This window comes from Hibiscus syriacus, unplaced genomic scaffold (genome assembly GCF_006381635.1).
Source record: "Hibiscus syriacus cultivar Baekdansim isolate YM2019G1 unplaced genomic scaffold, ASM638163v2 tig00110505_pilon, whole genome shotgun sequence".
Classification (NCBI taxonomy): domain Eukaryota; kingdom Viridiplantae; phylum Streptophyta; class Magnoliopsida; order Malvales; family Malvaceae; genus Hibiscus; species Hibiscus syriacus.
In genome coordinates, this window is record NW_024062765.1 from 26994 (window position 1) to 45307 (window position 18314).

The following is an 18314-nucleotide window of genomic DNA, read 5'->3' on the forward strand; positions in this document are numbered from 1 at the left end:
TCAAAGGAAGAAACGAAAGATGAGGAAACTCAAGATCCTCTCAAGAATCCAACCATTGAAGAAAAGGAAGTATCTTACCCAAGAGAGTACAACTATGTCAATGATGGTGAGATTATAGGTGATCCATCAAAAGGGGTAACAACTCGATCTTCTCTTAGAAATATTTGTAATTATGTTGCATTTATCTCATGCATAGAGCCTAAGAATATTAAAGAAGCATTAAAAGATGAACAATGGATTATGGTTATGCAAGAAGAGATAAATCAATTTGAGAGAAGTAAAGTATGGACATTAGTTGAAAGACCTAGTAATAAATCTATTGTAGGTACTAGATGGGTGTTTAGGAATAAGCTTGATGAAAGTGGTAATATAGTGAGAAACAAGGCTAGACTTGTTGCTCAAGGCTATACTCAAGAAGAGGGCATAGATTATGATGAAACATACGCTCCTGTAGCTAGGATGGAAGCAATTAGAATGTTATTAGCATTTGCATGTTTTCATGAATTTAAATTATATTAAATGGATGTTAAAAGTGCATTTTTAAATGGTTTTATAAAGGAAGAAGTGTATGTAGAACATCCTCCAAGTTTTGAAGATTTAAAATTTCCAAATCATGTTCTTAAATTGACAAAAGCACTTTATGGTTTAAAACAAGCTCCTAGAGCTTGGTATGAAAGATTGTCAAATTTTTTAATTGAAAAAGGTTTTTCAAAAGGGAAGGTTGACACTACATTGTTTTTTAAAGCATAAAGGTAAAGATTTATTAGTAGTTCAAATTTATGTTGATGATATATATTTGGTTCTACTAATTATGTTCTTTGTCAAGAATTTTCTAAGCTAATGCAAAGTGAATTCGAGATGAGCATGATGGGGGAGCTCTCATTTTTCTTTGGACTCCAAATCAAGCAAACAAAAGATGGCATCTTCATCAATCAAGCTAAATACGTTAAAGATATGCTCAAGAAGTTTAGACTAGAAAATGGGAAGCCACATAACACTCCAATGAGCTCATCGACAAAGCTTGACATAGATGAAGGAGGTAAATATGTGGATGTTAAATTATATAGGTCAATGATTGGTTCTTTGCTTTATCTAACTGCAAGTAGACCGGACATTATGTTTAGTGTTTGCTTATGTGTTAGATTTCAATCATGCCCTAAGGAATCACATTTACTAGCTGTTAAGAGGATCTTTAGATACCTTAAGGACACTCCTAGTTTAGGACTTTGGTATCCTAGAGACTCTAGTTTTAGCTTGCATGCCTTCTCTGATGCGGATTATGGAGGATGCAAATTAGATAGGAAAAGCACCTCCGGTACTTGCCAATTCCTTGAAAATATACTGATTTCTTGGTTTTCAAAGAAACAAAATTGTGTCGCATTATCTACCACTGAAGCGGAATATATTTCAGCCAGTAGTTGTTGTACACAAGTTTTATGGACGAAACAACAACTTTTTGATTATGGAATTGAAGTAGGTACCATTCCTATCAAGTGCGACAATACTAGTGCTATTTGTCTCACTAAAAATCCCATCCAATACTCTAGAACTAAGCATATTGAAATTAGACATCACTTCATTAGAGACCATGTCGCTAAGGAAGATGTAGTTCCAGAATTTGTTGATACTTTGCACCAATTAGCGGATATCTTTACAAAACCTTTAGACAAAGAAAGATTTTGGAAACTTAAGAGAGAATTAGGTTTAACTGACCTATCTTCACTTAGTGTTTAAAATGATTTTAGCATTTTTAAAAATAAAATGAAAAATGCATATAATGATAATTTTTGATTGCATTCATTGCTATTAGTTAGGGGGAGTTTATGTTCTTTAAAGAAAATTAATTTTATATTCAAATGAAGCTTAAGGATTAATTTGATTGATTGAACATGATTAATTTTCAATATATGAGTTGCCAATACCACTAGAGCTAATTAATTTAGCATTTTAAGTGTTTGAAACAGATTTTTGACATTTTTGTGCTTCATGCATCGATACACTTAACAGTGCATCGATGCATCCCTTTGAATGTGCATCGATTCATCATGTTGATGCACCGATACACGCCTTGAATGTGCATCGATACACGGGGTCATGCATCGATGCATCCGTCGGGTTTTGGGTTTAAAAGGCTTATTTTTCTCATTTACTTCAAACCCTAAAACTAAACTCTCTCTACCCGTACGCCTCTCTTCTTCTCTAAACTCTTCTCTTGCTCTAAATCAACGAAAATTTGTCGGAATCTTCTAGTTTTTCAACTCTTAATCCTGCATTTATCATCAAATCGTGCAATACAACATCACATTCCTCTCAAATCCGAAATTTTCAAGGTAATATTTCAAAAACTTTATTTTATCAATTTATGATCTTAGGACTAGTTTTAATTAGTTCTAGGATGAACATTATATCGGGGATTAATAGTTTGATGATTACAAACTAGTTTTTACAACTAATTTCATCAAAAACTCATAAATTTTCAATGAATTTGTGAATTTTTGAAATAAAAAAATTCAAAATTCAGAAATCAATTTTAAATTTGATGTTTTTGATTTAATTATGTTGTTTTCATGAAAAACTATACATATTATAATTTTCAAACACTGTTTTCTAAATAGTTTTTCAAAACTATGCCCATTAGGATTGGTTTAGAGAACCTTGAGATATTGAGGAATCAATTGAGTTTTGGGATTGATTAAATTGCATACATGTGTTTCAATTTGCAGGTTATATTTCTTATTCCGGTTATTAAACCATGTCTAATCCCAAACGCCCTAGAACTTCATCGAGTCATTCTCGTTCAAACCAACCTCCTAATAGCCTAATAGCCTATTGTTTTAACATGCCTGAGCGTCGTAGAGACGAATTGTACTCTAGGTACAGAAATTCTTTTCAAACTTATAAAATCCGGGAAGAGCGTATTCCTTCTCTTCAAGCTATGATAGATATAAACTTTGAATACCTTTCGATTCTTAAAGCTTGGAAGTTTGATAAATTGTTTCAGCTCAAACCTATCGTCTATCAACAGTTAGTCCGCATTTTCTATTCCAATGTGGTATGTATTCAAAACGAAACTCAATGTGGAACTATAGCCATTAGATCTTATCTTTTAGGCCAATATATTAATATTGACCCCGAGACTATAGCTTTCCATTTTGGGTTAGATGATGATGGGATATATAATGAGAATGAAACTGTAGATTATCCCTATGTTCCAAACGCTAGTATTAGTACTCTACGATCTCATCACGATCGTTTTCTTCATCTGATGATCTCTTGGTCGTTTAGACCATCCGGAGGTAGGTACTCCACTCTTCGTATTAGGGATATGTGGTGGATGCACTATCTCAAGAATAAAATCAAAATCAATCTACCCCACATTATCTTCAGTCAACTAGTTGATGTCATAAACATTGTTCATTCAAAACATGTCGAAACATTAGTTTATGGATGTCTTCTTAGTAACCTCTTTATCAAACTTGGTCTAGATGTCTCTCTCGACAATCCTATCCCACTCCAAAACCAAATCAATCTTACTTCCTTGAAGAAAGCGGATTGGAAACAAGATGAGGAAACCGATCTTTGGGTTTTTCGACCCGAAAAGCAAACCCCGAGAGCTAGTTCTTCACGAGCTGCTCCTAGCTCTTCTCGTGCTCCTCCTCCTCCTCTGGAACCAGCACGACAAGAAGATCAAATACCAACATATTTTTGATCTTTCTTGGAGTCGTTTGATCTGCAGTTTGCTTCCATGGAGTCTTAGATTACTGAGTTTCAGAGGGAGATGCGCGAACGTATGGACGCGCTCACTCTTGAAGTTCGAGCTCATTATCCTCCTCCTCCCGATCCTTCGATGGATTAGACCTTTTCTCCATGCTTTCTTAGTATTTCAATCTTGGATTGTTTTGATGTTTCTGGATTGTTTGTTTTGAATTGTTAAATGTTTGAATTTGTTATAGTTTGGATGATTGGATTTTGAACTTAATATATATTTGGTTTGGTTGAATTTTCTAATTTTTGCATCATTAGACATATATGACCAATTATGCCATTTCACATTTTTTATGAATATTGATTGTGGAACTAATGGCTAATCTCTCTTCTGATTGTGATCTTAGCAGCTTAATCTTATTTACTTATAATCAATTGGCTATATTTTTCAAAAACTTGTTTCAATTAATTTTTGGGTCTTTTTTATTTAACAAAAAGGGGGAGAAATAAAGTGTTAAAAAGGGAGCAGTGTTAAAGTAAGGGAGAGTAACTTCAAACTTGGTTTTCAAACTTTATTTTCAAAGAAAATCTTAAAATTACTCAAGTGTTTTGTTATATCAAAAAGGGGGAGATTATTGAAAACATTTTGATATTTTGATATAACAAATTAAGTTTAAATGAATTTTAAGATTTTACAAATGATTTTCTAAGTATATTCGATTCAATTAATCGAATATCAAATTATTACTCCAAGTCTTTTAATATCAATTTTAAACCTTACTAAATGTGTAAAATTTGTGTTTTATACTTAAACTATTTTTAACAAATTTTCACAAAGTATTTTGAACCGAAATCAAGCCTAAAATCAATTTTTCAAAGTGATGCACCGATGCACCAATCCATGCATCGATGTACCAATTAATTTTTCAAACATCAAATTCATTTTATGCATCGATGCACTCAATGCATTTGATGCATCGATGCACAAGACCATGCATCGATGCACTCAGGCTTTTTCAAAACATCGAATGCATTTCATGCATCGATGCACTCTTAGTGCACCGATGCACTGAGAGTCCAACGGTCAAAGTATTTGAATTTTACACTGATACACTGATGCACCTAGGGTATGCATCAATGCACTGACGCTCCCAACTGCTTTAATTAATTATTTTCACACTTAAACGGCTCTATTAACTCCACTAATCATCCCCAATGTTCAGAATCATTTGAAGGTGTATTTAAACAAGCTTAGAAGCCATTGATCAACAACAAGAAACTAGAATCAAGAGAGAATCAAAGAGAAAGCATCAAACCTCAAGTTTGAGCATTTCAAGCCTATTTTTCATTCAATATTCATTTTTATTTCAAGAACACTACTTGTACTCAATTGTATTCATTTTTAGTGTTCTTTTCTTTGTTCTAGAATTGTGCAAACAATCTACCTTGTGAGGATTTCCATGTAAGTTTGTAAATTTGTAATCTTCTCTTTGAGAAGGAGTGTTCTCAAGAATTGGGGTATATTCTTGAGGGTGTTGTAAGGTTATCTCTTTGGCCTCAAAAGAAAGAACAAATTAGTGAATTTTTTGGAGAATCCTTAGTGTGGACAGCTAAGGTAGTGGACGTAGACTTTGGTTGAGAAAGTCGAACCACTCTAAATCGCGGTGCAAATCTTTTTTTTTAATTTTCTGCAAAAGCTTCCACCAGATTTTTTAATTGCCAATTCACCCCCCTTCTTGGCCAATTTCATCGATTGATTAACTCAACAGAAAGGTATCGATACCATTTTGGGAAATAGAATTATAGAATTGGAAAAGGGTATCGATACTCAAGCACTGTATCGATAACATCATAAGGAAGATATTGGTCTTGTACCTTGGGTACTGATACTACTTAAAAGGGAAATGTGAATTATGTCCTTTAGATAGCTTGGGTTATTGTAAATCTATTCATAATGTTTAGGATTATGATAATTGTCTCGAAATTATATCTCTGTAGTTACTGAGCATAAACAAGTTTTGAAACAATTGATGAGTAAGATCGATCGAGGAAAAGACAAAGAGATATAGGTGTTGCTTGGAATAATGAGGCTAAGGTGAGTACACATTTGTAGAATATAGATAATGTAATATGGAAATTATACTTGTGACGAGTCTATTTCCGACATAATTAGTATATGATCGCATAAGTAGAAGCATAATCATGAATGGTATGGTTTAAACATGTCTTGATTGCATTACATGATATGATGTATGACATGAACTCATATGATATGCATTATAAGACAATGATCTAAGTGATTATGTATGAGAAGTTTACATGAACTATGTGAAAAAATCTATGAACTTATATATATATGAGATATATAATATGTGAATTGTGAAAAGTTCATGTTATGTAAATGAGAGCTATAGGTATAATTGGCATGCCAAGAGTCGAGGGTTCTACGTGGTCCTTCGGGACATATATGTAATCCTTGGGAACATATATGAGATTCTTGCGACACATATTTGGTCCTTTGGAATATATATATGGTTCTTAAGGAGATTTCTATGCGGTCTTTCGGGAAATTTTATATGGCACTTCGGTGCATTCCTACGCGACACTTTGGTGCATTTTATACGAGCCGTGGTGACAGCAATTGTGCACAGCCTGAATGTACTCACATACCTTAAGTTCTCAGTATTGTATCATGGGCTAATGAAAGATGTAATATGAATTCATATTAAATACTGTGATAAGTTCTATGTGTGAAATGCATGACTATGTAGGTTGCATTGAATGAATATATGATTGCATAATACTACATTTCAATATATATTATGCCTCACTAAGTCGATAACTTAGCGTGTGAGTGTTTCACACGTAGGATCAAGGAAATCAACCGAACAAGAATAGGCAGCTGGGATAGCATCACTTCTTTAGATATTAGATCAGAAGCAACTTAAACAGTAGATTATTTTATTATAGAAATCCATGTTGGCATGTAATTAAAAGTTTAAGTTTTAAATGCTCTGATGAGTTTGTGAGCTTTTTGTATTGAACTTATGTAAATTATTTGGTTTCTTAATATAAGTTTAAATTTTTCTACTATTTTTGTATAAGTATATTGTTTTGTAAAATTAATGTAACATGTCGGACTCGTATCTGGGTCGGGTACGGGTAGGGGTGTTACAATAATTATCTCATATTAATAAAAAAATTAGAAATATGGGGTGGATATGTGAAAGTTGTGGATCTTCAAATGCGTTTTCGCCCTTCTTTCTTGTAGATGAATCTCGGTGACTCAGTCTTCTCGGAGGCATTTGGGCTTAGATTAGAATTTAATTAAGGTCCGATAATTGTTTAACCAAATAAATGGTTAATAAAATTTGAATTGTTCTATTTTTATAACATGTTTTCCTTTGTCTTGATAGTAAATTTCCAGTTGTTTAGCTATTTTTTCATTTAGTTTTTTTAGGGTTGAAATTGACGTTACATCGACTGATTAAGATGACACTGATATGTTATCCTTTTGATTTTCCCTACTTTGGACCCTCATATTAGACTTGGATATGTGATTTGTATTCACAGACAGTTTTCTTATGATGCTCGATTCTGATATGTGATTGTCGAAGATCTTTTAGTAGTTTAATTCCCTTTTGTGGCTTGTTTATCTATATAGTCATATTTGTTCATATCTGTCTTTTGTACGAGTTTTTTATGAGTTTAATCTTTTATTTTTATGGTCTTTGTATGACTAGTTTATTATGTCATTAGTTGTAGGAAAATATTATAATATGTGTTTAGTTTACAAACGTTTTTATAATTTTAAATATTTTTCTCTTTTAATAAAACTAACTTAATTCATATAAAAAGGGTTTTAAATAATATAAAAAAAATATTTTAATGAAGGAAATGACAATAAATTATTTATGAATAATGTGGATTTATTTATTAATTTCAAACTATGATATTGTTTTTGGGTAAAATTCCTGGATACTTTTATTGGTTGCACCAAAAGCCCTCAATCGTGATGGGTTTAATATTAATAGTCATCATCATTAGGGGTGTTTATCCAGTGAGTTGATTGCGAGTTGGGTAGTGCTTGACTCGTGCTCGTTAAAAAATTTTGTTGCTCGACTTGACTCGTTACTCGTTAAGCTCGTTAAAATTTTACTCAACTTGTGCTCGTTAAAAAAACTTGTTGCTCGACTCGTTGCTCGTTAAGCTCATTACTTGTTAAGTTCGTTGCTCATTAAGCACATTGTTCGTTAAACTCACCGAAAATTTTACCTTGTTTTTTTAACTATAGGTAAAATCTACTAAACTATGTAAAATTTAATATAAACATAAATTAATAAATTTAATTCAAAATTATCGAAAGAGTGTATGAAGTAATTTGAAAGTCTAAACTTCAAAATAACAATCCACAAATATATTAAAATAATAATTTAAAATTTGATTCTGGGTATAGTAAAATAATAATTATTAATTAATAATTTAATATTTTTATTAGAAAATTAATAGATTTGTAATTTATCATCTTTTTCATTATCTATTAGTAAATTAATATTTTTTTAAAATAATTACTAAAAAATTATAAAAAAATTAATGAGCTACTCTCAAACTTATTGAATTGAGTTGGCCTTTGCTCGATTCAATTCGTTCATATCTCAAGTTCAAGTACAGTCAATCCTAATCGAATTTTGACCGAGTTTAGACTGAATCGAGCTCGAACTGCTCACGAGTTGCTCAACTCATTAAGTACCCCTAATCATTATCAGAGATGAGTCTTATTTTGGAAAGCGTATTAATCATCTAAATAACCTCGCTGTAAATATGATGAACATGTTAGAGTATACGGAATCGGTTAGACCCTTAACCTGACTGTTACACAGTTAGGCTGTTATAACCTACTGAGGGCAATATATTGTATGTTGTATTCAGTCATTGGGTTAAGTCAAAAATAAATAAAATATTTCTGATATGTTACATTTTACGAGTTTAATATTTTTCTTTTACACTGTTTCTATTGCAGAAGACGGCTATCGGATAGAGAAAAATCACAACTGATAATTTGAGAAAATAAAAATGAAGATAAAAGAGACACAAATTTTAGGTGGAAAACCCCTAAATAATATAGGGTAAAAACCACAGGCAACGGTAGAAGAATTTCACTATGAGAAAATAGGAATTACAACTTCTCTCGATCTACCAAGGAGAAAACAATGATAAATCTCTCTTCATAAAAAAGAGAAAACAACTCTCAAGAAACTCTCTAAATTCTCTAGTATTGGGAGAAAACTAGAATGATTTGGGATGGTTTTGAAGCTAAATGAGCTAGGGTATTTATAGTTAAAGCTTAAGGACTAATTTATAAATACCCTAAATTACAATGACTAAATTTTCAATTTACCCGTTACAAAAATTTAACAAAATTGGTTGTCATTTGCACCACTTGCACCAAAATTAAGTGCTGCCAAAATCCCACCGAAAAATGGTTGGCCACTTATTTAATTTTCAACAATCTCTCTCTTGAAGATTTGATTGAAACAATCATATCTTTATATCATTCTTTCTACCTTGTACCATCATGTTGCTTACATCTCTAACAGGCCACAAGAGGATCGTCACCAAATAAATTTATCAGCATTGATCGCCTTCGTTATGAAATCTGCTATATTGTCTTTGGTATGGATCTTCTGCATATCTACCATCCCTTCTTCCACCTTTTCACGAATGAAATGGTACTGAACTCGTATGTTCTTTATCCTTGAACGAAATGCTGGATTCCTTGCTAGATGCAAGGCGCTTTGACTGTTAGAAAACAGAGAGACATACTCTTGATTGTGCCCAAGCTCCTCCAATAGCATCTTCAACCAGATTGCTTCTTTACTGGCTTGTGTAGCTGCTACATATTCTGCCCCTGTTGTGGATGTAGCCACAACTGACTGCAATTTTGAAACCCAGCTTACAGCTCCACCAGCAACTTTGAACACATATCCTGTGGTAGATTTGCTTTTATCCAAATTACTGCATAGTCAGAATCGACATACCCATTGATTAGTAAATTTGATCCTCCGTAACATAATGCAACATTTGAGGTCCCTTTGATGTATCTCAGGATCCTCTTTATTGTATTCCAATACTCTTTGCCTCGATTCGCCATGTACCTACTAACCACTCCACTGTTTGTGCAATGTCTGGTCTTGTGCATATCATAATGAACATTAAACTTCCCACTGCCAATGCATACGACACTCGAGACATCTCCATCATCTCTTCTTCACTGCTAGGACTCATACTGGAGGATAATTTGAAGTTAATAGGAAAAGGGGTAGAAATTGGCTTACAATCTTGCATATTGAATCCTGACAAGATCTTTTTTAAGTAATTCTTTTGTGAAAGCCAAACTTCTTATTACTTCTGTCTCAGTGAATTTGCATCCCTAGAATCTTGTTTGTTGATCCCAAGTCCTTCATTTCAAATTCCCTAGCCAGTTGTGCCTTCAATTCTTCAATATGATCTTTGTTGGGTCCTGCAACCAATATGTCATCCACATACAACAAAAATATAACAAAATCGTTATCACCAGACCTCTTGAAATAAGCACAAGGGTCTATATTAGTTCTGTTGTATCCAAGGAACATAATGAAAGAATTAAATCTCTTATACCAACACCTCGGCGCCTGCTTTAGACCACACAGATATTTGTTCAACCTGCAAACCAAGTTCTTCTTTTCTTCTTCTTCAAAACCTTCAGGCTGGAGCATGTAAATTTCTTTTTCAAGATTTCCATGAAGAAAAGCTGTTTTAACATCTAGCTACTCTAGATGTAAGTTAAATGTAACACACATTGCCAAGACTATTCGAACTGTTGTTAGTTGAACCACATGAGAAAAGATTTTATTGAAATCAATACCTTCTTTTTTAGCATATCCTTTGACCACCAGTCTTGCACGTACCACTCCACTTGATCGTCACCATTTCGCTTGATTTTGAAGACCCATTTATTACCAATTGGCTTCCTTCCTTGTGGTAGTGGCACAAGGTCTCATGTATTATTTTTATTAAGGGCTTTAATTTCTTCTTGCATTGCCATCATCCACAGTGAAGCATCTGAGTTGTTTATTGCCTCCTGGTATGTTGATGGCTCACCGTCCTCTGTTAATAGACAGTATGCAATATTACCTTCTATAAGATAATCTGAGTTCCAATTGGGACGTCTTCTCACACGATCTGATTGACGAGTTTTTGGAGCTTCAGAACTCTCTGGTTCTTGTTCATCATGTGTTGGTTCTGCTTCAGAAGAATCTCCTTGTTCAAACTCCTTTTCCAAATGTATTTATGTAGTCTCTGACTTTTCAGCGCTATCATCGTCTTCTTTTCTTTGTAGTTTATCTTCTACAAAGATATCATCCCTGCTGATGATCACTTTGCGGGCAGTGGGATCCCACAAACGATACCACTTTACACCATCAGCATATCCCAAGAATTTGCATTTCCTGGATTTTGGATCCAACTTTGAAATTTCTTGGGAGTTGTACATCACGTACACAATACTTCCAAATATATGGAGGTTTGAATAATCAGCTGGTTTACCAGTCCACATCTCTATTGGTGTCTTCAGCTCTATTGCAGTTGATAGAGCTCGATTCACCAAATAACAGGCGGTATTGACTGCTTATGCCCAGAATGATTTTTCTAGGCATGCATCCCTCAACATTGCTCTTGTTCTTTCTAACAAGGTTCTGTTCATCCGCTCTGCCACTCCATTTTGTTGAGGAGTATTCACCATTGTGAACTGTCTTTTGATGTCTTCTTTCCAGCAAAAGTCATCAAATTCTTCACTTGTGTATTCTCCTCCATTATCTATTCTGAAACACTTGATCTTATTTCCATAATCAAGTTCCACCCGCGCCTTGAAGTTTTTGAAAGTTGAAACCACATATGACTTCTTCTTAATAGGGTACACCCAACATCTCCTAGAGTAATCATCAATAAATGAGAAAATATTTTGCTCTGCCTAGGGATGTAACTGGTGCTTTCCATACGTCATAGTGAACCAATTATAGAACACTTTTTCCTCTAGAATTTGATGTGTTAAATTTCAACCGGTGTTACTTACTTGTTATGCAATGCTCACACAAAGGAAGTGATACATTTGTTAAGCCTGGAAGTAGCTTTTGTTCCACAAGGACTTTCATTCCTTGTTCTGACATGTGTTCAAGTTTCTGATGCCATAGCATTGTAGAATCTGAACTACATGAGGAAACTGAGGCTTCTGCTTCTACCAAAGTCTCTCCCTTCAGCATGTACAAGTTTGCAGCTATATTTTCGCCTTTCAACACCACAAGCGCTCCACGGAACACATTCTTGATTTCTTTCCGTATTTCAATCTTGCTTGCATTATTATCCAACAATCTGTAGGATAATAAATTTTTCTTCAGGCCTTTCACGTGCCGCACATCTCGAAAAATTTTGATTGTTCCATCATACATCTTCAATTTGATGGTTCCCACGCTAACGATCTCTAAGGCATGATCATTGCAACTATACATAGATCCTCCTGAGATAAGTTCATAATGATGGAACCATTCTCTTCTTGAGGTCATGTGATATGTTGCTCCCGAATCAATAAGCCATATATCTATATATCTCTTTCTACCTTCCACGGTGGTTGACACTTCATAACATAGATCATCTCCATCATCTGAAGTGTTTGCTGTATTGCCTTGTAGATTGGAGTTTTTATGTAGACTCCAACAATCTTTCTTCAAGTGACTCTTCTTTCCACAGTTGTAGCACTTTAAATTCTTCTTGCTTCTCGACTTTGATCTACCATGTTTGTGACTGCTACTTTGGCCATGTTCTGTTGATCTCCCTCTCATCGTTGTCAACGCTTCTGCTTGTTGCATTCTTGGAGAACAGCAGTCGCAACGTCATCGAAGACTAGACTGGTGACATTACTGTTTGTCAAGTTGATGATGAGTTGATCATATGAATCATGAAGACTTTGAAGTAGAAGTTCAACACGTTCTTTCTCTCCTGTTGTGCATCTTAAGGATGTAAGTTGAGAAAATAAAGTGTTCAGCGTGTTTAAGTGCTCCGTCACTGAAGTAGATTATGGCATCCGGAGAGTGTACAATTTCCTCTTAAGGAAAATTTTATTGCGCATCGATGTGGCCTCGTACAGTTTGGTGAGATGATCTCATATCTCCTTAGCTGTCTTCTTCTCCTCGATGCTTGACAATACTTTATCTGCTAATGTTAGATGAAAGTTTTCTATAGCATTTCTGTCCATTTCAATCCATTTGTTGTCATGTGTGAAATCTACTGGCATTTCACTGATAGCTGCTAAACATCCGTCTTTCCACAGGATGGCCTTCATCTTCAATTTCCACAATGAGAAATTTCTCCCATTGAATTTTTCAATATCAAATTTCGTTGTCATAGCTTCTATTACGGATAACTCCCACTATTTCACTATCGTGAATAGTTCTCTGGAACCTTCAAAGAATAGGTAATATCTTTTACTTTCTTATGTTGGATGATTCACCTTTTGGTGGCAACAACAAAGATAATAAACATATATTACACACTCAAATCTGGCTCTAAAACCAATTGTTGCGGAAGACGGCTATCGGATATAATAAAATCGCAACTGATAATTTGAGAAAATAAAAATGAAGATAAAAGAGACACAAATTTTACGTGAAAACCCCCTAAATAATATAGGGTAAAAACCACGGGCAACGGTAGAAGAATTTCACTATTAGAAAATAGGAATTACAACTTCTCTCGATCTACCAAGAAGAAACAATGATAAATCTCTCTTCATAAAAAGGAGAAAACAACTCTCAAGAAACTCTCTAAATTCTCTAGTATTGGGAGAAAGCTAGAATGATTTGGGATGGTTTTGAAGCTAAATAAGCTAGGGTATTTATAGTTAAAGTTTAAGGACTAATTTGTAAATACCCTAAATTGCAATGACTAAATTTTCAATTTACCCATTACAAAAATTCAACAAAATTGGTTGTCATTTGCACCACTTGCACCGAAATTAAGTGCTGCCAAAATCCCACCGAAAAGTGGTTGGCCACTTGTTTAATTTTCAACAGTTTCTTCTACATTTGTTTGGTTTTTGTTCATCACTGATGTTCAGATAACATGAGTTGTTGGAGTATATGGAGGACAAAATAAAAACAATTTAGTAAAATTATTGTCTCTATCTATCTCTTTCGATCTATCCTTAAAAATATATATTTTAACAAAATATAACATAAAAATATCAATGAATTGAAATAGTATTACCAACCATCTCTACTTTTAATAAAATGTTTTCATTAACTTGAAAAGAATATTATCTTCATTACATTAGAGTTGTGGGATTAACATTTAAAAGGGGATTTGATCGCACCCGTGACATAATATAAGTGTAATTGTAAATCTTATAACTCGTGTACGTATTTCATTTGATGTGTGTGTTTTAGCAATCATTTTAACTAAATTATTAACTAATGTGTGTATCAATCCCTCCAAGTGTCATGTTTATTGCCTTATATTTTATATTATATTCAAAACTATCAAATGTAAACATTGGTTATGACAAATAATAACTCTGTGTAGGTGTACAAAGTGACAAATACAAATTGAACAAAAGGAAATGACATAATTTTGAATTGATGGAATGGACTTTAAAATCTAAACACAAAGCATGACATAAAAGTTTCTTGCACTTTAAAACTTGTAGCTGTACTAACAAAATTTATGTATTTCCTACAAAAACAAGCTTTATTATGTTGTTATTATTTCCTGATTCAGACAAATTTATTATTCAACCAAAACAAACAACCATAGTCAATGTTAGAGGGGGGGGGATTGGATACAATCAAAATTACATTTCCTTAATATTAGAAAAAAATGAAATAAAGGTTAACAAAGTACACAACATATACAAACCAATAAATTAAAAGAAGTAAAATCATAGTCCATGTGTCGTTCACGATTGTGTTGATTGATTCTCTCCATATGATGTGATGACCTTCTGTTTGTTACCCGGTCTCTTGTATTTTGATTGTCCCTTATTTGTCATGCTCTTCATGTTGCCTTCTTTGGGTCATTGTTGTATTCATTCAAATATTATTGATCATCAATATATTTTTAAAATTTTAATTAAATATTTTTATTGTAATAATAACTACATCAATTGAATTAGTATTTAACAGTTTATGGTTAAAAGATTGTTTTCAATGAATACTCTTTTTTATTTTAGAAGACTGGAAAAGATGTTATAGATATCTAATAAAAAGTTGTAGCATAGCTCCCCATTTGGTCAAATCATAGCATAAATTATTCTTCAAGAAAATAAAGTTTTTTTTTAAAAAATGTTGTCACGAAGAAACTTAATGCAAAGGTTTATCGAGATTAATATATACTGCAAATGAAAACTTTACATTAATCCACTTATATGTTGATAGTTTTCATTTATTATTACATGACGGAGCAAGCATTAGGGTTTTCGTCACTGAACATGATGGAGTAGCGGTCGTCCACGGTGGTCTCAGTGATTTTGGAAGGGTCAGCAACTTTCCTCACGTGATTGGGTGGTGCCTTCTTGTCATAAGCTTGAGCCACGTAAGGGTTCGCCACCATCGTGTACGGCACATAAGGCCACAACTCCACCTTTTTCTTGGTCGTCTGCGCCGCCGCCAGCACTTTCTTTGGGTCCACGTAACCCGTCACCGTCGCCTTTTGCTGCTTCAAGTCCACGTCTACAGACTTGGCCCCCGCAAAACCAAAAACAAAAAATTGTGTTTAACCAATAAAAGAAATGAAAATGTCACCATACTAGAATCAAAATGATTCAACTGAATTATGGAGTATTATAATTACCCTTCACTCCAGAGAGCACCTTCTTGACCTTACGGGCACAACCTTCACAATCCATCCTTATTTTGAGATCTACGGTTTGAGTTTGCTTCTTCTTTTTCTTCTTCATGTTGCTGAGCAAATCAGAGATGTAATCCAAGGTGCCTTCAACTCCCATTTTGACTTAACTCGGATACAGCTTCAGAATGAAGAGTTTGTTGATCTAAACAAGAGAAGAGATAGACTTAATGGAGCTTGGTTGAAGAGAATGAGTACTCCACACTTTTGTTTGTTTGGTCTGAAATAGTAAAGACTGGAGAGGGAGGAAGAAGGTAACAGGTCGTCACTAGCTTAGCTTCTATGGGTTTTATAGTGACGAAAGTAAACGCGTTCTTAAAAAGGAAATTAAATTTAAAACAAATTTAGAATTAAAATAGTTTGTTTGAGATGACTTTAATTTAATTTCACTACTAAGATATCATGAAATGGTTTCTCCCAGAAACTTCTTTAACTACTCTTGCTCTTTTTTTATATGAACAGATACAAAGTAAAGCAGTTTTAACTACCCTTGGGGGAAAATTAATAAAAATATAGAAAACGAAATATTTCATAATTATTTTTGAAGTTAAAAATAAATAGTTTCAATTTTGTTAAAAATATTATTGGATTTACTATACGTCTTTAGCGAATTAAAATACAAACCCATGCATTGAATATGGAAAACTTGGTTTTCATGTTGTTGTTTCCCCCCCCCCCCCCCCCAATCAATGTGCTCAATAATGAAGGACTCGTAATAAGACATGTTGTGCTTTGAATGACATCAGAAGTTGCCACGCACTAGGAAGACCAGAGACACACGTGGATATGGAAGACTCAAAGTGGGGTTGCTCTGGATAAACCTGTTGGTTGCCATCCATCTCTCACAAATTATTACTCTATGATTTTGGCGGTGAGTTTGTAGCAAAACGAACATTAAATTGTTGATATAATTATTTTTTTAATAATTAAAGATAATATTATTATTTGTTTAGAATCTTTTTAATTGTTAATAATTTATGTATATTTTTAAACGTAATTATTTAAATTGAAAATTTCAAAAAATAATAATATTTTTTATAATTATAGATAATTTAAGTATAATCTATATATATAACTATTTCAACCCAAAATTTTAAAAGATAATAATATTTTTTTAATCATTAAACTCTTTTAATTTCGTTAATATAATTATTAAACATCGAAAAACTTTGAATTAATATAAGAATCGCAAACTTTAAAGGGTTTTGTATTTTTAAATTACCACCTTGTATTTTATGTATCCAAATCTAATTGTGAATGTAGGGTCCCCTTCCTCAATGCACATGAATATATTCAAACACAAATCTTGTTTTATTATTACTTTAATCATATTTGTAGCAATGGCTTTTCTAACATCTGACGAGTCCATCCTATTCTGCAATCTAATTAATTAGACGATCATCTTTATATATTTTTTTTATCTTTTAAAATCCAGCCTTATTTGTGAAGAAGCAGCAAAATCCAAATTTGTGAGATAACTTTTACATAATTATAGATTAGTGCAGCATATTAGCATGGTCACCCAGCGCCCATGACGCCTAAACAAATTTTCTTTTCACCTTTTTCATAAATAGGGTAAATTACACAAACTGTACCTTGACTATAGGATATTATTTTGTTGAGTCTCTGGACTATGTAAAGTTACAAAATGGTCCTCTAACTATAAGAAATTGCTTTATTGAGTCCTTCGACTATAAAAAGTTACAAAAATGGTCACCGACTATTCATAATGTTTCAAACTCATCCTTTTTTGTTAGAATATTAACGACGGTCTGAGTTGGGTGTTAACATACTTACTGAGATATGATTAAAATATGTTCTCATAATCTCAAACGATTATAATATCTCCAGTTCAGATGATTGTTATTTTTTTTAATGGAAAATGATGAGTTTGGAACATAATGAATAGTCGGGTGATCATTTTGTAACTTTTAATAGCCGAGGGACTCAACAAAGCAGCTCTCTATAGTCAGGGGACTATTTTTTAATTTTTAATAGTTAGGGGACTCAATAAAATAGTATCTTATACTCGGAGGATCATTTGTGCACTTTACCCTAAAAAGTTTGACTGGAAATTTGAATCTGACATTCATTTTATTTTTAAAATTTGAGTTTGATTTTAAATGAAAGCATATTATGGTATTACTCGATCAAGTATTTAAGCTGACATTCAAGATTCAATGTTTCCTTTCGTTTGATTATTTCTCTTTCACTCTTAACCAAAACAAGTGATGGATGAATTCATGGAATTTAATTTTATTAACCATTTAATCATTTAAAAAATTGAATAAAGAATGAAAACCTAACATCTGGCCTCCTTATTTTCGTGGCACAGCTATTGAATATCGACCCCCCACCAATATTTGGTGAAAGGGAATCAATTACTATTTGACAACATTTCAGATTCATCAATATCTTTCCCTTCATAATTTTCAACCTAGCTTAAGGCACTTTGGATTATTTATCAGCTATTGCCTGTTGGGGGTATGTTTTATGTTAACGTCAATAGAGTCCACCTCTACTTTCGACAAAGATCAGATTTGACGTTACAAATTATAAAATTCAATTTTAAATCACATCAAATGCTCCTGTGGTAATCTTGATTGAATATTTTACAAGATCTTGAAAATAACTCTCCGCTCATGCTTTAGGTGTTGTTAATCTGATTGACAAAAACT

At 33.2% G+C, this 18314-nt stretch overlaps 1 protein-coding gene across 1 annotated transcript; it reads right to left on the minus strand.

The window, feature by feature from the left end:
• Positions 1 to 15180: 15180 nt before the first annotated feature.
• Positions 15181 to 15736, minus strand: LOC120129957 (heavy metal-associated isoprenylated plant protein 24-like). Its single transcript, XM_039147341.1, has 2 exons — positions 15583 to 15736; positions 15181 to 15461 (listed from the first exon to the last, which is right to left on the minus strand). The coding sequence occupies exons 1-2, from the start codon at positions 15734 to 15736 to the stop codon at positions 15181 to 15183; spliced, it is 435 nt and encodes a 144-aa protein (XP_039003272.1).
• Between the last annotated feature and the right edge of the window lie 2578 nt (positions 15737 to 18314).